Source organism: Lytechinus variegatus, chromosome 1, assembly GCF_018143015.1.
Source record: "Lytechinus variegatus isolate NC3 chromosome 1, Lvar_3.0, whole genome shotgun sequence".
Taxonomy (NCBI): domain Eukaryota; kingdom Metazoa; phylum Echinodermata; class Echinoidea; order Temnopleuroida; family Toxopneustidae; genus Lytechinus; species Lytechinus variegatus.
Genome location: NC_054740.1, coordinates 21,609,926 through 21,637,660, shown reverse-complemented (window position 1 = coordinate 21,637,660; position 27,735 = coordinate 21,609,926). Strand labels below are relative to the sequence as shown.

Sequence of the window (27,735 nt, the reverse complement as noted above, 5' to 3'; positions counted from 1 at the left end):
AAAATTAGTTCCTTGGAATGGTCTAAAGTGGATCCCCTTTTGCAAATAAATTCTTCCTAAGAGCTCATTATGCAAAAGGTGTTGGATGCATTTTTCATAAAAATTGTATTTATCTACTTTTCTTTTGTCTCAATGTATAGATTCTTAGTTGTTCTGATGATACTAGAAAAAAGATGAAATTCCAATTAAAACGTGAATAAAAGGTTTAAAAAAAATAAAGACTGGTTGATTTCTTTTATACCCAATTTTATGTTCAAATGGTAGGGTAGAATATCACGACAATTCAGTTTCGCATAAGAATATGGGAGTATAAAAAATAATTTTCTCGGAAGTGTCTAAGGTGGATCTAACCCCTTTTGCAAACAAACTGTTCATATACAGTAATACATCAGATGGGTGTTATTTTTAAGTTTTTATTTTTTTTAGATGTGAAATGCAGTTCAACGTAATACTATTTACTAGATAGGAGGTGATTTTTAGTTAATACGTGTATGTATAAGAAAGTAATAAATGAAAGCAGATTATCATATTCTATTTTGTATGTTATATGTTACCTTATATGCCAACGTAATTTTAATCTTCTATGTGATCCGTTATATCATGGATATTTTCTTTTCGTTCCTTCATTCAAAGACCAGGTCTGAAGAATGTTTTCAAACATGACTTCACGACTTCCTGTTGATATTTTCATTTTTGGAATTAAGAACGGATATCCCAGAATTAGATCCTTATTTTGTTTTTAGCGTGAGTATCGATAATAGTATACCTTACAGGAAATACGTTATATTTCCCGATAACAAATCTGATCTTATATGCCAGTCCTGGCATTCAGTAGCTCCTGTAATTTCAGATTTTAAATTTTTAAAACTGAATATAATTAATCAAACGGAAGTGTACATATCTATCTTTCTCATATTTTTATTTGTAAATAAAATTACAACTTAAAAAAAACACAAAAGGCCGCAGTTACATAAAAAGCTCCTTTTTATTTTAACTGCTATAGTAATAATACTCAGCCTCCGATCAAACTCACAGATTCCATTGAAGCTATAGTCATGATCAGTTGATGGTAAAATTTGGACCTTAGCGTGGAATCAGATCTATGTATTTTTTTTATCGTACGATAGTCGCAAGGCACCACAGGCAGAGTGTGGTGCGACTTAAAAACGGATATATTTAGTATACGGAAACGCTACGATGATCGTACAAAACAAACATATTGATTCATCGTTTATTGCGTTATTTAAATTTCAACCAATCGTACACTCTAAAAAATGAAGTGCTAATTTAGCTCTCAAAGAGCGTGTATAGTGACTGCACTTCGGAGTACTGATTTGTCTAGTTCAAATTTAAACTAGACAAATCAGCAGTCCGAAGTGCAGTCACTATACACGCTCTTTAAGAGCTAAATTAGCACTTCATTTTTTAGAGTGTACAACACTTCCAGTGGCGTATCTAGCGGGGGGGCAAGTGCCCCGGGCGCCACTTTCAGGGGGGCGCAAAAAAAGGGAGAAGGGGCACAAAAAAGATAAAAGGAAAAAAAAGAGAGAAAAGAGTAAAGAATGAGGCGCAGAAAAGTAGTCCCAGTAAAGGTGATTAATACCCTCGTCCCGTGCCCTGTTCTATGCTATTACCATGGTAATGCAGTTTCTAACACATTTAGAAAATGATTCTTGTTTGTCTTTACGCATAGATGAATATTCGTGCCAAATTATGATTAGTGTGTCTCTTCAAGAATTCCAGCAAACAAAATATACCGTAAATACCATGACGCAATTACCATAACCTTTAATCTCTACAGCTACAGGTTTGCATTTTGATACTTAACTCTTCATTCATTCTTATAGTTTAAATAGTTCTAAAATACATATTTTTCTGGTTTAATTGCCCAAGGTTTTCATCACGTGCTGGTTTGATAAGGGAGATACAAATCCTCTTCATTAATTACAATCATTAAGTTCAATTTCAAGTTCAAGTTCATTTATTTCATTCACCATAAAAACATGAATACATACAAAGGAGAAATATTATAAACAATTAAAGGTAATAAGAACAAAAGAAAATACAATTACATAACAAAAGGTTTTATGGGAATTGAGGACGACAAAAAGAGCTAAAAGCCTTATAAACGCCGACCTCTTATACAAAATTAAAGCAATGCGTTGTATATATACAGAGTAAGAACAGCAAGAAATAAACAACAAACAGATGGATGGGGGGGGGGGGTAAAAACAAGAATTGTATCTATTAAAAAAAGGAATTACTCAATCAAAGTCATGCAAACTCAAAAGATGGGATTTGAAATGTTTTTTAAAACTCTTTGAAGAAGGGATATTTCTTATATGCATTGGGATATTATTCCAAACTATTGGACCTTTAAAATAAATTGAATTTTTTGCAACATTTGTTCTTATCTTGGGTAAATGAAAATTTGTGGCAATGCGAGTGTTATATTCATGAAAAGTATTATTGAGAGAAAATTTAGAAAGTATATATGGTGGTAATAATTCTTTGGAACACATAAACATAAATGAGGCAATATTGAAAACATTTGTGTCATATACGTTCAACATGTTCAACTGAATAAAAAGAGGTGATGAGTGGGCATTGTAAGGGGCATTACAAATTATACGAATGGCCTTTTTTTGAAGTATAAATAATCTAGAAATAAAATAATCATTCCCACTAGCCCATGCAATATTACAGTAATTTATATGTGATAGAATCAGTGAATAATACAACATAATTAAAATATATCGAGGAAAGTGTTTAAGTCTGTAGAGAACACCCACACATTTTGCAATGCGATTGCACACGACACCAATGTGCTCATGCCAAGTCAGTTTATCGTCAATATACACACCAAGAAATTTAACCACAGAAACACGGGATATGTTTTGACCATTGAATCGTAAAATTGGATTATTAAGGTTAATTTTTCTTTTTGTGAATATAATAAATTGTGTTTTTTTTACATTGACGACTAGTTTATTGTTGATCAACCAGTCATTCACATTGATCAATTCATTGTTAAATGTATCTATCAATAAATTAAATTTGGACTTGACATGAACACACTGGTGTCGTCTGCAAATAAAATGAAGTGCAACAGTTGCGAAGAACTAATAATATCATTAATATAAATCAAAAAAAGTAGTGGGCCAAGTATGGAACCCTGGGGCACTCCGCATCGAATCAACTTATATGAAGATTTATGGTTATCGAAATCAACAAACTGAAAGCGATTAAACAAATAATTTCTAAATAAAGATAACAAATTTCCATGAATACCATACGTTTCTAATTTTTTTAACAAAATATTATGATCTAAAGTATCAAACGCTTTACTTAAATCTAAAAATAAACCAATCATGTAATCCTTAGAATCTATAGAATGTGAAACTTTATCAATGAAATCGAGAAGAGCCATCGATGCAGAGTGACCCGAACGAAATCCATATTGATTACCAAATAAAATATTACATGAAGACAAAAACTTATATAACCGTTTATATAAACATTTTTCTAATATCTTAAAACGTCCATTTTCAACATAAGGATTAATATATTTAAAAAAATCTGCTTGCTCGCAATACTCCTCCTTTTCATTAATTCCAACAAACAGTCCTTATTTTTTCCTTTTCAGATAAGCATATATTTAAATTTCCAGCTCACCTCTCCTTCTTGTTTTAACTGCTTAGTTAGATATACGCATCGATGGATTACTTCTCCCTAACTGTATAAAATGTCCCGACTGCAAGCCTAAATATCAATAATTTTTCACATCGCGCTTCGCGCTCACATTAATTGTTATTAATTATATCATTTTATGTATCATGTTAATGATAAGAAAAAGTACTCAGAATATTCAGTCTCAAGACTTTAGTATTTTAAAAAATGGGCTCGCGCTTCGCCCTCGTATTAAGTCGGTTTATTTACTGATATACCTATCATCTCTATGAATTTCCATTTTTTTTATTGTTGCTTTTCCAGGTCTGAATATCAATAACTTCAGCTCGCGCTTAACAATCATATTCATTTAGTAATTTGATATACGCATCATGTTTATGATAACAAATAAAGACAACCAATATTTTGCCTTAACGTCCTATTACTGAAAAACAATCACACTCGTATTGATATTTCATGTTTTATGTTTTGATTTTGATGTTTTATTTTGACTGATCGTATGTTCACTAAGTATATTAGTATATATATAAAATACACTTTGAAAGGGGCGCGATTTTAGAGCTTGACCCGGACGCCGTTTGTCCTAGATACGCCACTTCAGCACTTCATCCTTATATTTTTCATGGAAATGAAAACAGACTACCCATGTTCAGTGAGATGTTGTTTATATCCAATATTGAATCGGAAGCTGCATGGATATACCTTTTGTTGTTGTTGATGTTCATGTTGGGTGTGGAGGTACCTGACCAGGATCTGCATGAAAGTCAAAGCTCAACAATCTTTTTTTTAATCAAATGAATTCAACGAGGATATATTTGAGGGTCTGTTGATTGATAACGACACGATTTCAGGGCACTCTCATATTCTCTGTGAATAGTGAAATACTTGCTACAGATAAGATACATTTTTAGATTAGGATGAGAACATGGTTCATTTAAGAGATCCCGCTTGTCTTGGATTCTTGGTTTATTCCATTTTCCAGCTAATCATCTTGATAATGTTGACTGATTATATTCATGCTTTCAACATCGATGTATCCTCACCAAGTGTTTATCAGGGTTCTCCTGAAAGCTATTTCGGCTTTGCTGTAGAACTGCATCGAGAGGGGAACCAAAACATGTAAGTTTGGGCTATTTCTACCGAATGTTATCCCCCCCAAAAGAAAAAAAATCTAAATTAAAATTATAATGTAAAAGTTTCTATTAATTAGCATATAAATACCAGAAAGAAAAAGACGGGCCCCCACATTAAAGAGAATGTATAAAGGACGAGCCCTTTGTTCGTGATTTTATGTCAGGGCTGGCGCCAGTCTATGCCTCTCTTTTTATTCTTTCATTTATTTTCTTTTTACTATAATAGTAATAGGGCGACCGCTCCGCCCCTATTTGTTTGCATTTATAATTATCTGTGTTTTTTTTTTATCTGAGAGCTCACGACTGTACTTCCAACGAAAAAGTTACTTGAAAAAAAATAAGCAAGCGGAAATAGTACAAATTCGCGCATTTAAAGTGAGTTTGTACATTTGTGAGATTTTCTTTTCAATACCCACTCTTTGTTTTTTAATCAAGTCAGGTTTGATTATTTAAGTTACATTCGATTACAACTCTTTTGGTCAGGCCCGTAACTAGGGAATCCCGCGGGGTTCAGCCGTTTGCCAACAGCCAGGAGAAAAAAATGAACAGAGAATAAAAGGGAAAAGGGAAAGAAGGAGTGGATGAAACGAATACAAAGATAAGAAAAGTGGATGAAACAAACAAGGGGCTTAAAATATATCGTATTCAAGTCAACATGAACAAATTATTCTAATCGCGATTCGAGTTTTATTATTTTGTTTCTGTGAGATACGCATTTCCATTGCCAAATTTATAATAGGGCATCCGCCTACAATATTTTGATTTAATTGGTTGTCTCTGACCATATGTTGATTTCTTCTATGGATTGTATTTATTTGTTGTATTTATCTGTTGCTGCATGTATGCAATATTATGTTATTTTTCACTGTATTTGAATATTTTTAATTGAATTTAATTTACAAGGATCCTTGTTGGGGCACCTCGGGCACAGACTGACCAATCAGGGGTTGACAGGGGTGGGGCAGTCTACAAATGCCCAGTCAACACGAATCATAAAGAACCAACACCGTCACCAACATCGGCATCATCATCGTCATCATCATCGTCATCATGGGTTGACCCAACTGACGCAAGCCAATCTCTGTCTTCCTCTTATGAGGTACCGAGGAGCGCCAAGAAGATACCCTCGTCACCATCAACTCCCGAACCCGCCACGATATCACCGGATACAACATCAGGTTCTTCCTGTCAACAGATACCTTTTGATACTTCAGGTAATAATGGAAATATGTCAAGCTCCTTTTATGTTTGTTACTTTATTCATTTAGTGCGATACTAACTTTCTGTGGCTACTGTTTAAATGATGACTTGAACAAAAAAAAATCAAGAGTTTCTATCTATAATCCTCACATTTAAGGATTATCATCACAAAGCAAACAGGCAATACATTAAAATAACAAATGAACATTTCAGTATAGAATACAAATATTATTAATTATTGATTTTACATTGTTAAGATAGTCAAATTATCATACACACAGAGAAAAAAATTTCTCCCTTCAAAATCAGTAACGGATTTCATGAGAGACTGGTGGGCAGAATCGTTTGATATATGTGTGCGTCAAATCAACTAAGTATACATTACAGCGCATAACTTCTTGTTGATTTCAAGGCGATGATTGACTGGTACGCGTGCTTTGAAAGTTCATTTCTATCACATTTATCTTTTGGGAATTACAAACATCTAAAATTCTGGGGAAAAAGCTTTGGAAATCGAGGAGGAACAATTCCAGAAACCCAGAAACAAAAAATCGAAAGAGGAGGAGGGGGCACGTCCTTCGCCTCCCCCCCCCCCGATCACTGTCTACACTGTAAAAAATAATTTGTTGAAATTATTTGATTAAATCTAGGGAAGAATTTTCTTAACTTTTGAAGTTTTAGGTAAACATTTACTTGTTTAAATTTTGTTTGCAGCCATTTAATCAAGGAAATTATGTTACATCAACTTAATTCATTTGAGTAAAACAGACACTGTAAAAGTGGAAGGACTTTATAATCACGACAGTCAATTACTCGTCAGGATTTTGAAGACATCATTCCAACTCAGAGATGTGAAATCCAAAGTATTTAACTTCATTTATTGTATGCCTGTTCTTGATATAAGGTTCTGACATTTGCCCTATCGGTGCATCCTAAGTTCCTAACAAATGAAACAGCGAGAAAAATTTGCTAAAACCTAAAAAAAATCAATAAAATTTACAAATAGGTTACTTATTAATGTTGGTCATTCTTTGCTTCAACAAATAAAAATGTACTATCTTACACACCCTAATCCAAAACATTTTCAAATACAAAATTATTTGACAGTTGTTTGAAAATGTGAACATTTACCAGCTCCTACATAAGTAAGGCGTAGATTTAAAATTAAAAAGGATGCAAAACAATGTTTAAGTAATATGTTTTTTAATATGTATTTGCTTAAATGGATATAAATATGCTTATTCGAAGCAAGTATGAAAAAAATTGCTTTTTAAGTTTGCATAGAACATATGATTTTTTTTAAATAAAATAATGCGGAAATTGAGGAATTTGTTTGTATTTTGTAATGCAGGAAACGACTTTATTGAGGGAGATCAGATAACCAACAAGTCTGGTCAGATGCTTGGGATGACCATTAAAAGCTCAGGACCTGATGGCACAGTGATAGTAAGGACCCGGTTTCATTCTACTTCCTCCTGATCATTTCAGAGAATCTTGTATCACTTTCGACCGCACAACTTACGATTGGTCTGATTTTTTAATAAAACCTAGTGGAATTTGATCATATTGAGGCATGGAATATCTTCCTGTGTAATGTTCTAAATCATCGTACAAATATTTCCGTTCAAATCTGTGACTATGCTATCAGCCTTCTTAGAATAAATGCGAATTCAATATCTAGTCGTAATGACGTCACAGCAGTCGTACGATTGGCTACGATTTGAAACTTATTTTGCATTTACTTCAAAATAAAGGGTTGCAATCTTTCAAAATGGTTAATGTATTTTTTTCAATTAATTTTAACCTCAAATAAAATGCTATGTTCCATTCACATTTTCAGAAAATAAGCAAAATGTTATTTGTTCCAAAATCGGATCGCGAACAGTCGTAAGGTGTGCGGTGGCCTTAATCAATAGCAGATCTGGGGATACCGGGTCCACCCCCAATTCCTTGCTAAACCCAAAAGAAGTTTTTATCATTTTTTCCTTTCAAAAAATCTAAAGGGAAAGCGCACCCCATATCGATAGTGGATGTCCTTCCTATTTGTTTTTTCTTGTCAGTTTTTTTTCCTTCCTATCCTTTCATGTAAATCTGAGATCTACCCCTGCTGACCCTGATATGTTTTTTTACTTTCATGACTTGTATTTTTGTTTTGTTTTTGTTTATTCTTATAAATTCATTAAAAATCATAAGACTTTTTCAACGGATCATTTTGATAAAGTCACAAAGCGCAATCTTATTCCTGTATAATTGAAGTAATTTAGTAAGAGTTATTTTTGCAACGATATGTTTCATGCAAGCTTTAATGTTTACACGCTTCAGAAAGACACGATTTATATAATTTTGCCCTTTTTTCTTTTCTTTTTATTCTCCACTTCCCACGGAGCATTGTGCTTGTAAAACATGACTTGAAGAGCGTCTTTATCATTCTACTTAATCTTGATAGGTTTGTCGGCCACTATACACCTGGTTTTACTATGTTGATAGTCATCCAGATACGAGAAGGTTTCCTGTTGGAGGATGTTTCTTTTCAAATGATAACTTCACCAGAATATCTGCTTTCAATCCATGTATAACATATGGTAAGATAACTCTTATTGTTTGTTTTCTAATAAAGATTTTAACAAAATCCATTCAGTTCAAATCATGGACGTTATAAAGTAAATTGCAAATTATAACAAGGCATCAATTTCATAGGGCCGAATTGGGTTACATAACATTCGGGGCCGCGGAAGCGGGGGCTGAACGTAAAAATGACCATATGATTGTGATTTTTAGCATGGTCAGCCCCCCCCCCCTTGAAATCCGTTCCGCGGCCCCTGACATTTGCTCCGGCGACCATTGCTCCGCTGTGAATTCTACACCGTAAATTGAACGACCAACTTCAACCCTGGATTTAACACTCTACCCTATCCTAAACCTATACCCTATTGCAACCTTATCACTAACCCTATATCTTAGACGAAATAAAGCCCGGAGCAATTGTCGCCAGTGAAAATGTCGTGTCACCCGTAATGGAATGGGTTTCGTTGGTATAACTGTATATGTGCAGTGCAGTGTGGTATGAAGTATGAATTCTGATATTTTTATAAAGTCAATTTTTTTGAAAATGGAATTCGTGTGAGAGTACTAATGTAGCGAATATAATTAAAAATCGGCATTTTGTCGGTGAAAGAGTTTACAATGATTAAAATTATGTTAAAAGTTAAGCAGTGATAACGGTTGCATTGTAACGGTTACTGAATAAGATAATTGCTTTGTAAGGTGACTATCTTTTTTTTCACAGACTCTTCGAGGGTCAATTTTCTGAGGTGTGTGTTCGGATTAAGTGCCGCAATATCTGAGGTAACATAAAGTAATTTTATGTAAATCCAGTCCATCATGTTTATCAATTGATTAATATTTTTTTCGATATCTTCAGGTTTGTAATGTTGACATAAAAGTAAGAAAGGCAAAATATGCTTGCAAGTTTCAACATTACCTCGAAGATAAAAAGTAAAGGTTTTTATTTTAATGGATGATTATTGCTATAAAAATAATGAGCAATTTCCAAATTTTTCATATTACTGTTTTATAGAGCGTATATATATACTTACAACCTTCAAAACCTCCGTAAAGGAAAATCGTGAAAATTATTTTCCAGATTGTGAAAAAATGTCCATTGAATTTTTTTTTTCTGAAGAAGAAAGTAATTCGAATTATTTTTAGGACTTATCTTTGGGATTAGTTCATAAAGGCGTTGACGTTCCTATTACAAACTTAAGTTCGTTTATCGAATTCTTTAGCACTTTCAGAGAGAAATCACTCAAATTTATATCGACAATAATATTGACGATGGATCCTATGGATATTTATGCCTATGTAAATTGCAATTTTAGACCGACATTATACTGGAACGCCTATACTAAATAAATTTAGACCTATGTAAAATGCAGCATGCATGATTATTAATAGTATGAATGATTATTGCCTGTATCTTTGAACCAGACGGAGTGGATAATTGGAGCTGTTGGTGCTTTCTATGCCCAAGGTAAAAATGATTATAATTAATTTCAAACTTTTATGATAAACGTTCAAATTAAAATCGATTTACAATTCCTTTTTTTCTCAAAAACTAGAGATAAATCAATGAAACACATTTTAACATGTATAATAGTAAGTGAATGAAAAATGAAAATAGAGCTAATCAATATGTTAATCTAAATTTTTCATCAATATAATCCTTATAGTTGTAATAGTATTTTCACTTTCAATGTCTTTGTTGTTCTTTGTTTTCTTTTACTTATATTCTTTTTTTTTTCTTTCTTAGCGCTTTAAAATGTCAGTATAAAGCGCTTTATAAATTTTATATATTATGTGCTGAATGCGTTCGCTGAAACTAGTTTTACCACACATTCTCTTTGACTTATTGTAAACATTCCTGTCTTTCAAATGAGAATGAGAATATCACAATATTGGTTTGTATAGAGAGACAGACCTTAATCATGTCAGGCACTGTTCCACAATCATGACAATAAATATATACCTAACGCAGAGTTGGTGATTAATACAGGGATATAGGTCACAGTGCATGGAATGTTATGTTTGATTGTCCTTTTTTAGCATTAATACAATGAATTGATAATGATATCTATCTATTCATCTATCTATCTATCTATCTGTCTATTCATCTATCTATCTATCCATCTAACTTTCTCTTTTTTTTCTAAACTTATCCTTACGAAATTGTAGAGTTTTATTTCACTTTCATTCCAGGAGAGTTATACGTTGGTAACTTTTCAAGTGACACTACTACTACTGTTAGGAGGAGTGATGTAATTGATAGCATCAATTATGACTTTACCTACAGAGGTATAACTAATTTATTTCCTTCTTGCGAAGAAACTTATATCAAATTTTAAAAGACATATTTGCATCATGCTACATTTAGGTCAATTCAGGCGTCTTGCCATGCAGGGACCGCTTGCAAACACAGACGTAGCATTATTAACCTCATTTTCAACCAATCAAAATAACGAATTAGAGACATACTCATGCACCTGGGTGGTGTTTCACAAAGTTGTTCGCAAGGTATATACGCACGGATATTACGACGACTAGAATAAGTTAAAATGTATGAAAATAAGGGCTTCCAATTGCGTTAAGTCATAGATAACTTAAGACCAGTTTTGTAATACAACATAAGGCCCTGTTGCATAAAGTTACTATTATGGTAACTGCCATGATAACATGCCCCAACAGCCAATCTAAATCAAGAATTTCATGAAAGATACTATTGGATGGTAAAGTTACTATTCTGATAACTTTGCCGTCCTACGGTAACTACCACGGTAACATGCCCCAACAGCCAATCTAAATCAAGAATTTCATGAAAGATACTATTGGATGGTAAAGTTACTATTATGGTAACTTTGCCGTCCTATGGTAACTACCATGGTAACAGTGCTCATCAGCCAATCAAAATCAAGGACTCATTTAAAGTTACCATTAGATGACAGTTTTTTTTATGCAACGTTGCACAGGACCGTAACTCGCCACATGACTGAATATAAATAGCACCCTATACAAAATAGGCAATATTTGGAATATGTTGGCTAGTGAGTATAATTGAACTGTAGTTTATATCTTTTTTTTTCTTTCGAAATTTATTGTTCAAATAAAACATAATTACAGAAATCAAAACAATAATTATACTGTAGTTTATATCTTAAAAGGCTAGTATGAAGAATTTATGCATTGTCGAGATACGCGTACATTTACGCATTTACAATTTAATCTAATGACGGATCTGGTGTTGGTATCAATTCCAATTATATTTCGGAGGATTTGTTTTTTAAATCATAACCCTTTCTTATTTGATGCATAGTGAAATGGGCCTAAACTGTTGATATACAATTTATAATAGTTTTTACAAATGAAATATATGTTATTCCATACACTATCTTTTCATTACTAGGAGTGTTGTTACTATTCACATGTTTACTGCGCTTGCGTTTAAAGGGGAATAATGCGTCACTCAAGTATAACTGTACAGCTGTCTGTTGCTCAGTTATATATATCCTCAAATCTCATTCAATTTATTAGATATAGCCTCATTAAAAGAAGATCTTTAAGAGGTATAAAGCCTTACTTTTGTTGAATATAATTATTTTCAAAGGTTCTTCTGTAGCATTTGGAGATTTCTTCGGAGATGGCGAAGAGGAGTATGTGACTGGTGTACCACGTGGTTCCATTCACCATCGGGGATTGGTTCGTTTTATTCTTTTCATTATTTTACATCCAGAAAATATTATTTGATTTGAATGATCAGAGAGAAGTCAAACAATCATAACACTGACGATTTAATTAAAGATGAAAGTAATGAAAATAATGACATTGGTAAAGTGTCAATTAAAAAAGAATGGACATAGTACGATTTATATAAGTATATGAGATAGATAGAGAGGATGGAACACTCGCTATTTCTTCGTATTTTGCAATGTGATTTATATTTTGCCTGTTGTCTCAGTGCGGATTTCATACAGAGCGTATTCGAGGCGGAGTAAAAACATGGCTTATATGGTTATATCTAAAAATATATGTGTATATATATATATATATATATATATTATAATGTATATGTGATATATTTTATCATTTATAAAAAAATAAAAATGGGGTTATGAGCAAGGTTTATTGGTATTCTAAAATATTATATCGTAAGGCCGTCTATCCATAGGCGGCGGGGGGGACGTGTCCCCCCCCCCTAAATTGGAGGAGGGGGGACGGTCCCCCCTAAATTTGTTGTTGATGACCTTTTTTTTTTTTTTTTTTTTTTGCTTGTCAATTTATTTTCCTACGTCCCGCCTAAAATTTTTGTGTTGAGAACCTTTTTTTTTTTGCTTGTCAAATTTTTTTTGCTTGTCCCCTCCTAAAATTTTTGGCTTCCGCCGTCAATGCGTCTATCTGACGGTAACTTATGAAAAACGAAATTTTTAGAAACTGCATTTTTTAAAATTTAATTAGCCTATATGAAAAGTAAGGTTAGAGATTCGTTACGTCTTGCCCTGTTCACTGGACGAAGAGAAGCTTGTTTTTCTGTCGACGGTGAGATACTAATAAATTATCTTCGTACATTGTTTATTTCGTTAACAATATAGGTAGAGTTTCGCGATAGAGCTCTGAGGAACTATCTGATTATTAATGGTCATCAAATCGGTTCATACTTTGGTCACGCCTTGGTCGTAGCTGACTTCAACGACGACGGGTATGACGTCACACATTCATAATTCACCCTCTATATATTCTACCCCCTCCCCATTTTTTAAAAAGATCTTCCTCTATCCTTCACTTTCACGCTGTCACTAATACTCCTTTCAATTCCTCTCTCTGTTCCTTTTAAAATCTCTTATTTTACATTTTCTTTGATAAAATTGATATTTTAATGTTTAATTGGCTTTTTTTCATAAAGCCGTTTTGTTTTGCATTTTTCTTTTGCCTAAGTTACTTTCATTTTCATCCTTTTTTCTGATTGCTACCGTATGGGATTTGTCTTCAATAGGCCTTTGACTTTTGTTAAAGTCCACACATTTGTATGTGTTATACTTTGTATTTAATCATTGTAATGGTACTTTGTCTTTTTGTGCAAATTTGATGAAAATGAACTGAATTGAAGTTAATGTTGAATATATTACATCTAATTAGTATAAAGAATAATTGATTTATTCTGATTTTCAATCATATTGACGTATTTAGAAATGCGGGTATGTGTTTGAAATTTGGGAATGAATAAAACGAATTTTGACGAATAATGTCAAAATTCTTTTCTTTGAATTTAACAGGTACGATGATATTATTATCTCTGCTCCGATGTACACTGCATACGATATGCCCATCACTGACGGCTGGGAGGTTGGAAGAATTCACATATATTATAATGACAGACAGGTATTAACCATTATAAAGATATCAATGCTGATAGTTGTGTATTTTTCAGATTTTTTCAATGAATCGCTCACATTTTTGCAGAGTCATAATATATGTCTGGGAATGTCGCCAATGGGAAATTAAGCTTAAAATCTGAGTCAAAATGACCCAGACTCCTCATGAGTTTGACTCGAAATGGTGTGTCATGAGCTGAAGATCATTCTATTCTGAGTCAAAGTAACTCAGAAAAGGGTCACTTTGACTGAAAATATGGAGTTGACTTGAGAGTCAAATGTGACTCCCTAGAACTGAAAGTTTCTTAAACAATCCACAGTTTGTCTTCTAGGGAAGATAGGTGGTGTCCACTGGTAAGTTGTTCACCCTTTTTTCCTCACCAGGATATGACGAGCCAAATCACGAGAACAATCGACAGGTGCAAATTTATTCGTCAAATTAGTTATTTAATCTGATTAATCAATCATTCAATTTATTGAATCTCACTAATAAATCACGCCGATTTAATGCATCGATTCATATTCATATTTTTCTCATCATTGATTATTTCCAGGGTGAATTCCCAGTATCTCATACAATCAGCGGCGAATGGCCTGGTGGAAGATTCGGTTATACTATGACAACACTTGGTGATATCAACAGAGATGGCTATATCGGTATGTTGTACCCTTATTCTATATGACAATAAGCCGTCATTCATTCACTCACTCGAGTGAGTGAATGATTCGTACATATTTTTCAGTTTTATCCCATCAGATAAAATACAACATAGTACGTAATATAAGTTTCAGTCATGGAAGGGAGCATGCTAGATTCTTTGGTTTCTTGTTAATGCCCGCTTTTAGATTTTAGATTTATTTATTTCCGTTCAACAATTTTTTCAAAATACAATCAAAGTAACAATACATATTCAATATGTATTGTTTAAAATGGTGGTGCTTATATTATACGGATGTTATTTCTAGTGGTTGGTTGGTTGGCCCATATGTCCTTTTATTTGCATCCAAGATAAAATAAAACATTTAACAAAATAAAACAATTTTTAAAATATTATAAAGAGGCAAGGGATAAAAAAGCAAAATACAATTTCAGAGATAACAATTACAACAAATGAAAGCACAACATACATGTACCGGATGCAGGGGACCAGCAAATGCCGAAGGGGGTTACATTATTCACTCAGTTCACTATCTTGTTCTTCTGATAGACCTGGCAGTATCGGCGCCATATTTCGGGGATGAGAAAGAGGGTCGAGTCAGTATTTACCTCAGCTCTGGATCACGTGGTCTATCTCCTACTCCTAGTCAGGTTCGTTAGTTAGTAAAGATGATACTTCTCGAAGCTATTATAAACCGCTTTGAATAGGTTAAAACACTAGTACAGATGGGAGATTTGGGGGCCATGTATCTTCATAAAAGGAGAAAAAGAAATAAAACGAAAGGAAACTAATGGAAATACGACACTATTCAAAATCGATCACGAACTTAGATTTTTTGTAAAAAAATTTGCCCCATACGACATGTCTATACCCCACTAAACTTTCTTGGCTCATTACGTCACTGGGTTAAACAGATAAATCTGTCAATTTTACCAGGAAAAAAAACTCCTATTAAGTAAGTCCTCCAAATATTCCATAAACCTAACTTACTACACACTCTTAAAAGAGTTTCATTCACTTTTCTTGCAGAATAATTATGGAAGACTTCAGTGGATTTAGAAAATAACAGATTCAAGTGCTCACTATTGTAAATGTAATGAACTAAATAACCAGTCATAAGAATTTAATGATGATCACTTATCTTACAGCACATCAGTCCATCTATGTTCGGTATGAGAATGACGTCATTTGGATTTTCACTCGGAGGTGGCTTAGACGTGGATAACAATACATATCCCGGTAAATATTCCACTTAAATAGTCTTAAAACTCTGGTTTCGAGATGTGTTTATTCTGGATCTGTTTATTTCGTGCCAGGTCTTTTTATGATAATATACAATTTAGACATTGATAGATCAAGGGCGTTAAGAAGAACATCATAAACCTCTTATATGCATGTCAAAGGGTGATTGTTTTGAATCAATATATATTCGCTCAATTATTAACAAGTTTTAGTTTCCATGTCCGGGGCCGTATAGAACGGTTTGAAAGTGAAGGGGCTGAGCCAAAAAGTAGGGGGCTGACCATGCAATAAATCACAATCAGGTGGTTATTTAAACATTTTTGTACACGATTTTGAAAAAAAGGTGGGGGATGAAGCCCACCCAGTCCCCCTCCCCCCCAAACCCGGTGAATGTCCGATTCGATTGGTTCATTTAACATTTTAGAGTAAAGGAAGTGGGTAGCATATAAGCGCAAAACAATTGCGGTATAAAGTGTTCAAATATCATGCATGTTGTTAATTTGGGGAACGGTTAACAAAGTATTCCTTTCACCTGTTACTAATTAACAATTGCTTAAAATTATATTTGCATACATTGCTTGTTGCTATGTCTGGCAATCTTCAGGTTGTCAAGAACAGTCTTTGTTTTAAAAAGTGATGCATCGAATTTGATCATGTTTAATAAGCAGGTCTGTTATGAATCCTCAATCGTGTTTTATTGGTATATCTTTTTATCATAGATTTGGTTGTAGGATCATATTTATCATCTACAGTGTTACTCTTCAGGTGAGTGTACAAGTTGTATATGTTGTATGTTAATATTTGTTTTGGGTATCTATTTTACGGACTGAAAGATTGTTGAGAGCTATCCAATGTGATCTATGAGAGTTTTTATTGTTTGATATATAGTGTTTTAATAATAATAATAATAGGCATTTATATAACGCCATCTATCTAGAAATATTCTATACCGAGGCGCGTTCTTATTATTATTACCCCGGCTTTAGCTCGAGCTGCCTTTCAGCGCTCATGCATTCAAGGAATTAATCCTGCCAGGTACCCATTCACCTCACCTGGGTCGAGTGCAACACAATGTGGATAAATTCCTTGCTGAAGGAAATTACGCCATGGCTGGGATTCGAACCAACGACCCTCTGTTTCAAAGTCAGAACACTTATCCACTGGGCCACAACGCTCCACGAGCGTTTTGACGAGCATTATAATAGCTTTCACAGATCTGCTGGACAACATCGACAAAACCTCAAAAATTATCTTTATTAATCATGTACATGGTTTACAATGGTTTAAGCCTAGTCAAAAATTGATCAGTCTCTTGTAATTTTATTTTCCATCTCTTAGGTCTCGTCCTGTAGTTAATCTCAATATCACATTGACCTTGAATGGAATGAAAGGCATTGACTTAGATGAACGCAATCTTCTTCAGCAAGACGGATCACATGTCGCCAGGTAATTAAAGGCCTGGTGACCAGACCTTAAAGGAGAATGAACCCTTTGGATGGAAACAGAAAAATCAAAGAATAAGATCAAAGAAAATTTGAGAAAAATCAGACAAGTAATGAGAATTTGAATATTTTTGCAATCAACAATGATATGCAGATCCTCCTATTGGTAATGCGACAAAGATGTGTGATGTCACATGTGAACAAATTTCCCTTTGACATGTTTCATGGACTATAAAATACCCCCAAAAAATGTTTCTTTTTGCTCTTATGATGATACAAGACTTGATCCATAATGTATTCTTTGAAAATCTGTATTAAATGCCCTCCAATAGAAAGAATACATTATCTACTGATATATGTCGGGATAGATGTGATAAAAGAGGCCGTACTTTATGTAATACTTGTATAAATTTTGTCGTGTGTTTTTGTGATGTGTGTTCAATAAATTTGAATTTGAAATCGAACCTAATAATTTTCTATTTGATAAACTGATTTTTAACCAACATAACCAGAGGTGAACCTTTGCGAAAAAAATGAGATTCTACTGCTGTTTAGTGTATTTCAAAATCTCTTTCCATTTTATTTCTTTATTGTAGCTTTAAAGTATCTCTGTGTATGCTGTTTACTGGAGTTGCTCTCCCTGAACAAATGAGTAAGTTTTAACTGCTTGCCATTCCATTCTATTTCAATTCCAGTCCATAATGATGCATACAATTTAATCCAATTCTTTATCAGTCTATTCCATCTAATTTTCCATTCTTTTCTACTTTATATATCTATGCCACCCATGTTCTGATCTATTATATCGTACCTTATGACGTTTTAACATTCTATACGTTTAGCTTCTTTTTTTTACTGATTTTTTTTTGTGTGGAACCAGTGTGCAGTTAATAAAATTTGTGGAGTCTTCATAATCTAAAACTGAGATTGGAACCAATAAATATCATCCTGTCTATATATACTAGTATATATCTCCCTTCTTTTTTAGATGTATCATATACTCTCTCATCTATTGACCAGACCCCCATCAGATCTATGTTGTTATTACCTAACGGGTATGCAGATTCCTTCAGCCAGGTGTCATCTCTTTCAAAGGACATACCACGTTGTATTCATCTTACTGGCTTCATTGTGGTATGTACCTCCTGTCTTGCTTTCAAAAACTTGATGGAACTCAAAGAGGACGAGAGAGTCAGATTAAGATAGATATGCGCATGACCAACCCATTACGCAATATTAATGGTGTCATTTTTTTAAGTTCGCTAGCTATTTCCTTCTCTTTATTTCCTTTCATTCAAACTACCTAAAGCGCATAGAGATTTGTTTATTGCTGTTGTGATTCATAATTATGCGCTAAATACACAAAATGTACATTATTATCATTCATTAATCATTATGTTGTTTCTCCTCATTATTTTTACCCCAAAATCTCCTAAATACTGCTACTTTCATGCGTAGACGTATTTTTATCGATAACTATAGGTATCATTCTTTTTGCTTTTGAGAGCTCCTGTATTTCGAGCCCCTGGCTGAGTAGGCCCATTGAAGTGTGACGTCACGACAATTTACCTTCATGGCAACTTGTTCAAAATTTTCTATAAGCTTGTTTTCTGAGACATTGTGCATGTTTTGCTTTTCGTTAGATCCATTTATTGATTACTATGAGAATAATTTTTTTTTTATTAATGATGAATCACCACCCCAGGGGCGACGCTAGGGTATGTTGACAGGGAGGGCAGACGAATGTGACGTCATATTTTTCTCAATTAAATTAGAGTAGTATTTATATAAAGTTTACACGGATCGGACCTCTCATTTTACACCCTTCTTCATTCATTCTTTCTCCTTATTTTTCTAGGGTTTTTTCACTTGAAAAATCGCAAGGGGGGCAGTCAACCCTTGTGAGTTACTCAACATTATCACTTCCGCAATAAAAAAATTCCCATGTCCATCTGCAGATCGCATTTGCAATGATTATCAGTAACTTCATTTTATTTTCTTTCTCAGAATTCTATTCGAGACAAGTTAACACCTATTCGATACAGAGTTGATTATGCGATAACTAACAACCAGGAAAGTTATGATGGAAACTTATCCCCTATTTTGGATTCTAAGATTGAACCACATAAAGAGTTATCAGTAAGTGTATTAATCAAAGATTTGTATCAAGGGTTTCGCAACTTCGCTAATAAAGTCAATTTTTTTTTGTAATTATTTTCAGTCTGTATCTACTTTATTTGGAAGCAAGTTTTAATTCCAGTTCAGAAAAGTTATCAAAATGGAGTGTGAAATTTAAAGGAAGCTTGCTGGATATTCGGCACTTTCTTTCATTTCCCTACACAAGAAGTAGTTTGGATTTTCAAATTTCCGTCAATATAATTTTCACATTCGATCAATTATTAAGTTGTTTTTTTTTTATTTCAAAGAACACAATATTGCTTTGGTCCATGTCATGTTCAGATAACGCATGATGACGGGTATCACAATATATATTTTGTTAATAATCTGTTTACTTCACGATATCAATCTTCCATCTTTAGATCCCCTTCATATATGACTGCAATAGTACCATCTGCGTACCAGACCTCTCTATCGATGTGTCATCGTAAGCTACAAACACTTTTTATTTATTGGGGGTGCCAATTTACCATAATTTTGATCAGTGTATCAGGATGGGAGGAAGCAACCCATGCCCCTTTTATTAACGAGGCGGTGGAACGGTTTTGAATTCGGGGGGGGGGGGAGGGGTAAACTATATAAGCAAGGGGAGGGGGCTGACCAGGCCATGCACAGATCACAATCAGATGGTAATTTATACGTGTTTGTATACGTTTATTGCAAAATATGGGGGCGGCCCCTCTTTTTGTTCCGCTGCCCATGACTTCTGAACTTTCCATCTTTTCTCGTTAGGATTCGCTTCCAACATGTCCAAGCTCCAAGTTCGAAAAAAACCCCAGAGGAATGGCTTCGATTGATTTTATTTCACGATGGACACTCTTCTTAAACAATGAATTAATTATTCTTATTGATATTCTCATCATTATCTTTATGTAATATCACATGAATACAATCATGTAGTTGTTGATAGTGTAATATTCTACGTTTTTGAACAGAGATACTTCTGTGATAGTAGTAGGAGCACCAGCGGTGATTCATCTGAATATTTCTATATCAAACCATGGCGAGGATGCCTATGAGAGTATACTCAACTTCACTCAACCGAATAACTTTCAATTCGTGCAGGTTATTCAACTAAGAAAGGTAAACATGGGGTTGAGTTGGATCTGAATACAACTAATATCATGTATTGTATAAACTTTATACTACTTTTTTATATATAAAAAAATGACTCAATGATCTGGTCAAATGAGACGATGATAATTATGATAGTTGTAAGGAAAATAACCATTTCCAGCTATGATAGCTATGACGAACTAATATATTGCAAGACAGTGTAGCGAAGGGACAACAAAAATTTAATCTAAAAAAGGGTTAAGATATCCTATGTCTATACCGTCAATCGAAAGGTTAAAGTTAAAAAAAATTAAAGATGAAATGTTTTTTGGTAGTAGATGATTCTCGAATTATCAATATTGATTTGTTTGAGAGAAGTCACATGATTATCGCATGTTTATTTGTAATCTATGACAGAATAATCGTCTGATCACGTGTGACAAGAAGGCTGGAAGAGCTGATTTAGTTTGCGATCTTGGAAATCCGATGAAAGCAAATGAACAGGTGAGATGCGTCATTTTATCATGCCCTGATTAAGTTTTATAATAATATTTATTACAATTCATTATAGCACATTGCAAAATGAAAAATTATACATTATCAATAAAGTTTAAACTGACACATTTATGAACGAAGATAAGCATTCATAATAATTATACCAAAACTTACAAAATGACTGCAAAACCGAAGGTTTCATATCGTTCCCTTTTATTTCCTCACTCTAAATCTCAGCTATCTCAAAACTCGTTTATAAGAGACTTTTAAAGAAATGTTTGTAATATGAACTGAACCGTTTGGATTATCTATCTGCGTGGCAGTGGATGTTAGATAAATATATTTATTCAGCATCATTGAAAGAAAGATAGATAGATAGATAGATAGAAATGATGGATTTATTTAAAAACATATTTGTATATCACCCAAATATACTTTTCATCAAGATTTTCCCATTTTTATCATTTCATAATAAAGATCCTCATTCAACTTGTGTTCGCAGCCGCTACTGTGGAAGGCGATTTCACCAATTTCTCATTCGTAATGGAGACTTCAAGGTATAAGAAACCAACTTTATTCAGATAATTACATTATTTCTCATTAAAAATACATAATTTCTGATATGTTTGGACGCCAATTTCATTCAAATTAATCTTATGTGAGTACTATTATGAAAATACATTTCATTAATTATTTTATTCAACTTAAATTCCTTATCTAGAAAGGTGTATCTTAAACAATATGCATAAAGTCATATGTACACAATGATTCACCTAAATACATATTTATGCTGGCTGCTTGATGAAGATGTGACGATGATATCATTTAGGTGAAAGTTATAATGGTTATAACCAGAACAGCGATAATATTGCCATAGAAATATAACATAAACGGTATAGCATTCTATATATATATATTTTCAGAATATTCTTACAGTATATATTGCATATGTTTTTGTTTTTTATCCTATACCAGCACACACAATGACAGTACCCCAATCAACAACAGAGTTTCTGTAGGCGTGAATGTCACTGTTAAATCAGAGCTTAGTTTCGAAGGGTAAATATTATCCTCACACTATTACAAACGCAATGGATTATGATAGTTTCGTTAACACTGGGCCGGTTAAGTAGACCGAACTATTAGTAAGGCATTCACCAAGTAAAATGAATCGAATCCTGCGGCCAAAATGATTTGTGTCGTGTAATGTGGAGGATATTAAAAAATAAAAATAAATGATAAATTTTACATTATTTTTGGCATATATATAAGAAGAATAATGAAAGCCAACATTATCGTGCGGACTATTCTAGTTTGGAATATATTGAAAATATAAAATTTGAAAGCATAATATTAAGTCTAAATCCCTTGTCTTACTCAGGGCAGCAGATAATGAATATCTTCTTTATGACTATGAAAGAGGCAACACTTCAATGACAGACGAGGAACCCAACATGATTCATCGATATATGGTATGGTATTAATTTCACAACATTTTATAATCAATGTTCAAGGGTCATTAGGTATACGGTCTGCTTCATTCATTTATTCAATTTATTTATTTGAGCACGAGGCCTTCATCAGCCAAAAAAATGTTCTTGCGCAGGGCCGTGCGGATAAAAACATACAATTCCAAATAGCATACGTGAAATATAAAGCAACATTCAGTTGATGACGAATTTATTTTATCTGTTTCAATTGAAGTTAAGTCGAATATTACAGGACAATCAATCATCACTGATATAAAAAAAAATATATGTATATCCAAATAAGTTGTGGCGTTCAAAGAATCTCGTGAAAAGATGCCAAAATTGTCAATCGTCACCTTGTCGAACTTTATCTGTTTCTGATTTATTCTGATAATTTTCGAGACTTCGACATCCTCAATTTGGAATTTTATTTCCCCCCCCCCCCCCGATCAATCTTGGATCTGAAAGTGGTAAGTGATAATTCGAATACACCGAATTATGTTATTTTGCATATCTTTTCAGTTGATTTTAACGAAATTATTTATTTTCAGCTTCAAAAAATTTGCTTTACATTATTATTTCGTAATGGAATCATTTCATTCAAGAAACAGCTCAATGTCCATTAACTAAAACAATGGTTATTAAAAGGAACCTCTGCACATTTAATGTTTTATTTGACTTCGTTCAATGAAAGTTTCATTTAAATCGCTTGTGATTATATTTCGGGATATAATTCATTTGCTCTAGTTTTCAATTTGTTTCTACAGCTCCGTAATAGGGGACCGAGTGACATCGGACGGACATCCGTGTTGATTTATTTTCCACATTCAATCTCGGATTCGACCACCGATCACGACATCATAGAACTCGTCGACGCCGAGGTTGAGGGTGGCGATAAATGTGATGTGTTGAAGGTCGTAACAGATAAGGTACAGTAAATGAGTTAGTATAATTCATCAGCAGAGTAATCACATTCAGTATGTAAAGGTTGGGTCGTGAAACTAGGAATACATTTATAATACCTCTTATTATGTCATTGAAAAAAAAAACATCGTCACCTTTAGATCGCCTGGCACCACCTCTGATTTGCACTATAGTACTAAGAAAGTGATACGATTCTCTCTTTCGTTTTACATGTAGTGGTCATTTCCTCCTTTATTTCAATTACCGAATAGTTCAGTCAGTTTGAAAGTCCCGAGCGCCATGGTCGAATTATCATCATTTAATTGATTGTCGAAGGATTTATCCGTTTTGTCTCTTCATCATCTTAAAGGTCAAGTCCACCTAAGAAAAATGTTGATTTGAATAAGTAGAGAAAAATCAGACAAGCACAATGCTGAAAATTTCATCAAAATCGGATGTAAATAAAGAAAGTTATGACATTTCAAAGTTTCGCTTATTTTCAACAAAATAGTTATATGAACGAGCCAGTTACATCCAAATGAGAGAGTCGATGATGTCACTCACTCACTATTTCTTTTGTTTTTTATTGTTTGAATTATACAATATTTCAATTTTTACGAATTTGACGATTAGGACCTCCTTGCCTGAAGCATAAAATGTTAAAATAATGGAATTCCACATGTTCAGGGAGGAATGAAACTTCATTTCACATGACAGTGAAGAGAAAATAACAATATTTCATATAATAAAATACAAAAGAAATAGTGAGTGAGTGATGTCATCAACTCTCTCATTTGGATGTAACTGGCTCGTTCATATAACTATTTTGTTGAAAATAAGCGAAACTTTAAAATGCCATAACTTTCTTATTTTACATCCGATTTTGATGAAATTTTCAGTGTTATGCTTGTTGAATTTTTCTCTTTTTTATCAAATCAAGATTTTGTTGGGGTGGACTTGCCCTTTAAGCGATGTATCGATTTGATAGGCCCACCAGTGGGTCGTTTCATAAAGCTGTTCGTAAGTTAAGAGCGACTTTAAGAACGACTGGTGATTCTTTCTTCTGGTAAATGATATTCACCAATGATTTAAATGTTCATTGGTGATTAAAAATCATTATTTAGTTAGCGCGTAAGAAAGGATCACCAGTCATTCTTAAAGTCGCGTTTAACTTATGAACATCTCAATGAAACACCTACCAGGAATATAATAATTTCAGTTCTTTCTCTTTCTTATTTTCTCGCAGATTCTTTCGACTACTGCTGCCCCTCCTGATGATGATTCAAGTGTTTATTCGTCAACCGCCCCTTCCCCTCAGCATGGTCACCAGCTATCAACATCGTCTCCAACAAACAATCCTACAGAGCCAGTGTTTGGTGGTCGATCACCTGCTCGACGTCGAAAGCGACGTGCTGATATTGGAGTGTCGAACAACATGACCGAAGACGATTACATATCGTTTGAGGATGATATACCTATCATCGAATGCCTTGATGGGACTGTCTGTTTTGAGATCACATGTCACATAGATACACTAGGAACAAGGAAAACATCTTTCCGGGACAGTGCTACGATCATTGTGACGTCACGTTTTAATGTTGATCTTTTTCTCAAACTGAGCCCGGAGGTATGGGTGCGCAACAAATTTTGACAATAATTATTGAACAGACATGTTGGATGCGAGATCATAACTTGTTTTCTTTGTTCGCTTTCTTCTCTCTCTTCTTTATAATTTTCCACGCGTACTTGTTATCATTCTTTTTAAAAAATGATCATATAGGAACATGCCCTCACATCTCTTTAAATTCAGTTGAGTATTCTATGTCATTGCATATCTTTTATCCGTTACATATTTGTTTTTTTATGTACACTCTTCTAAATTACCAATATCATGATAGTTAATCTATTACTTTGATACTGTTTTTGATCTTTTACCCTTTTTTGCAAGCATTTAGCTAGGGCTACACCAAACCGAATTCTACCCTGATTCGGATAAATTCGGTAGATTCGGAACATATTCGTCTCTGATTCGGAGAGCTCTCCGAATAGGGATGAATGGGTCCCGAATATGTCCCTATTCTCTGCAGACTCATTCGAGTTTTTGTTTACCTGATCATAACGCACGAACGAAGTATGTACTTTAATGTCCCTTCGTTTCGTTTCTTTCTTTTAAATATATTTCCAGCTCAACACCACCAGTCTTGCCGTGGTTTCTAACGCAGATGTTTTAGTGTATGGTAGCGAGTACACCGTTCAACTGCCTTCAAATATATCGTTTTCTGCAACGGTAAATACTCAATATTTGATTACTCCGTGACTTTATTGTTCCAGTTTGCTTTGATGGTTGTAAAATGACATGATTAGCTACGGGGGATGGGTCTAAATTTCCGAATTCAAAATTAGAATTTTGAACAAAAGGGTATGAAGCTGTTAAATGGGCAAGAAGGATTCACCTGTTTCGACAGCGACAACCGCAGTCACACCGGTGAACTGACCAGGCATATAGACCCACAAAGGCATGGCATACTATCGCTCAGTTTGCAGCCGATGTCGTTGGTGTGACTGTTGCCCGACTGTGGCAAAAATATGATCATCAAATGCAATAAAATACATACAGTTAGTAAAGGAAGTCTGGTTGGTGATATATGTATTTATGAAGACGTTTCTTAACTCAATATGCAAAAATATAAAAGGATAATAAATATGCCAAGGAGGTACGGAATGGAACTATTGGTCGAAAAACGGTACATTTAGTACAGATTTTAAACATCCAAACAAAAATAAGCTCCGATTAATTGTCATTCTTTTTCTTCTTTTTTTGAATGAAGGCAACTACGAGAGTGGTAGCGATGCAGCAGATAATAGAAGATAATGGTAACGATTCGAACCCCTATCAACCCGGTCCTTTACCAAAGACCAGTATCTGGATGATCATTTTGGCTTGCTTGGTGGGCGTGGCTCTTCTTGCCGGTACTAATGCTATTCTATACAAGGTGTGTTGTGATCCATCGTATTGGGGTAATATAATAAAATGATGGTAGCTTTTCTTTATTAATAAAAAAGGGGCAGTGTCAGGGTGTTTCGATATAATGGAGGCAACACTGTTAAAAAACCCGTGATTTTACAGAAAAAAGAAGATTTTGCAGAAAGCAATAACATAATCATTCTGTAAATTCATAAAACAGGCATTTTTCTGCAATTTAACTGAACAGGTCTGTTTAAAAGGGGGAAAAGTGTGTTTTATTTAAGGAAAATTGTAAGATTCCATACACCAAACACCAATTTCCTGTAAGATTACAGATGTTCTCAAGACTATGCTGCAGGAATTTCTTTTATTTTAAGGATAAAATTCTAACAGTGCATTTATTCAGTATCATTGGCCCTAGTTAGCTGCAAGAGGATCCAGGATTGGTCCCGGGGGAAGTACTCTGAATACTGTCTTTACTCAATATTGTATACAGCATACTCATTACGTGAAATAATCATTTCTTCCCCTCATTCCTTTCCAATTTTCTACGCCCCCCCTCCCCCTTTTATCACTTGGGAGCCCCGGAGTCCCGGGGGCTGTATACGACTATCCCGCAGCTGCCTGGTTCCAGGGCTGATCCTGACGTCATTAAACTCTCTTTATTATGATGATCTTATGATGATGTCAACGTGATATTCTCAAAAGTGAAATCTCAAGAAGAATTAAAATAGTATATGCAATTTCAATTCAATAAATGATACTTGAATGAATCAAAATAAATTCGGTAATTACATTTTGCTCACCCAAGTCATACATTTAAGATATTTAAAAACCGGAAAATACCAACTGTTTAAGTATTGAAAATGCCAACTATTTAAGTATTGTTCAATTGTCACCAACGGTTATCAGCTAACATATTACTTGTTTTAATTTGATTCTAAATTGTTTTACTATCACTCCCTATTACCATACAATACATTCTGAATAATTGAACTCTGCAAAGACCACCCTATTTAAAGAAAACAAGACAACAATATAATAATAATAACAAATAATAATAATAATGATAATAATAATACTTATATCGCGCCAAATCCACTCTGTAGAGTGCTCAAGGTGTTTATAAACACAACAAATACACGTCTATTGATCACGTTTAATACTGAATTATTTTTCTCATCATTGGATGTTTTGTTTAAATGTTGAATTCGCATTTATATCATACATATTTGAATCATTTTTCTCTTTTTTTTTAAATGTATTTTTTTAGATGGGGTTCTTTAAGCGGCAGAGGATTGGTATGGAGGACAAAGTGTTACTCCGAAAGAAACCTGACAGGATGAGTCTTAGACAACGAAGTGTAATCTTTGATGATGACTAG

The 27,735-nt window shown here is 33.8% G+C and overlaps 1 protein-coding gene across 1 annotated transcript; it reads left to right on the top strand.

Annotated features, from left to right (window-relative positions):
* Positions 1-4,562: 4,562 nt before the first annotated feature.
* Positions 4,563-27,735, top strand: LOC121406200 (integrin alpha-V-like). The gene is made up of 29 exons (XM_041597224.1): positions 4,563-4,809; positions 5,727-6,037; positions 7,375-7,469; positions 8,470-8,605; positions 9,310-9,368; positions 10,011-10,053; positions 10,779-10,874; positions 12,181-12,272; positions 13,163-13,269; positions 13,844-13,949; positions 14,497-14,599; positions 15,151-15,251; positions 15,750-15,840; positions 16,563-16,608; positions 17,182-17,289; positions 17,882-17,937; positions 18,274-18,419; positions 19,293-19,424; positions 19,826-19,890; positions 20,399-20,546; positions 20,937-21,023; positions 21,492-21,571; positions 21,990-22,073; positions 22,396-22,486; positions 23,251-23,412; positions 24,633-25,013; positions 25,572-25,673; positions 26,215-26,379; positions 27,625-27,735. Exons 1-29 carry the CDS (start codon positions 4,616-4,618, stop codon positions 27,733-27,735), a joined length of 3,498 nt encoding a protein of 1,165 aa, XP_041453158.1. The 5' UTR covers positions 4,563-4,615.

Excerpts from the sequence above, each read along its gene's own strand:
- LOC121406200 (XM_041597224.1), top strand. The coding sequence starts at position 4,616 with ATGGTTCATTTAAGAGATCCCGCTTGTCTTGGATTCTTGGTTTATTCC. Across the intron at positions 4,810-5,726 it reads CGAGAGGGGAACCAAAACAT|GATCCTTGTTGGGGCACCTC; the intron begins GTAAGTTTGGGC and ends TTAATTTACAAG. Across the intron at positions 10,875-12,180 it reads TTATGACTTTACCTACAGAG|GTTCTTCTGTAGCATTTGGA; the intron begins GTATAACTAATT and ends TTATTTTCAAAG.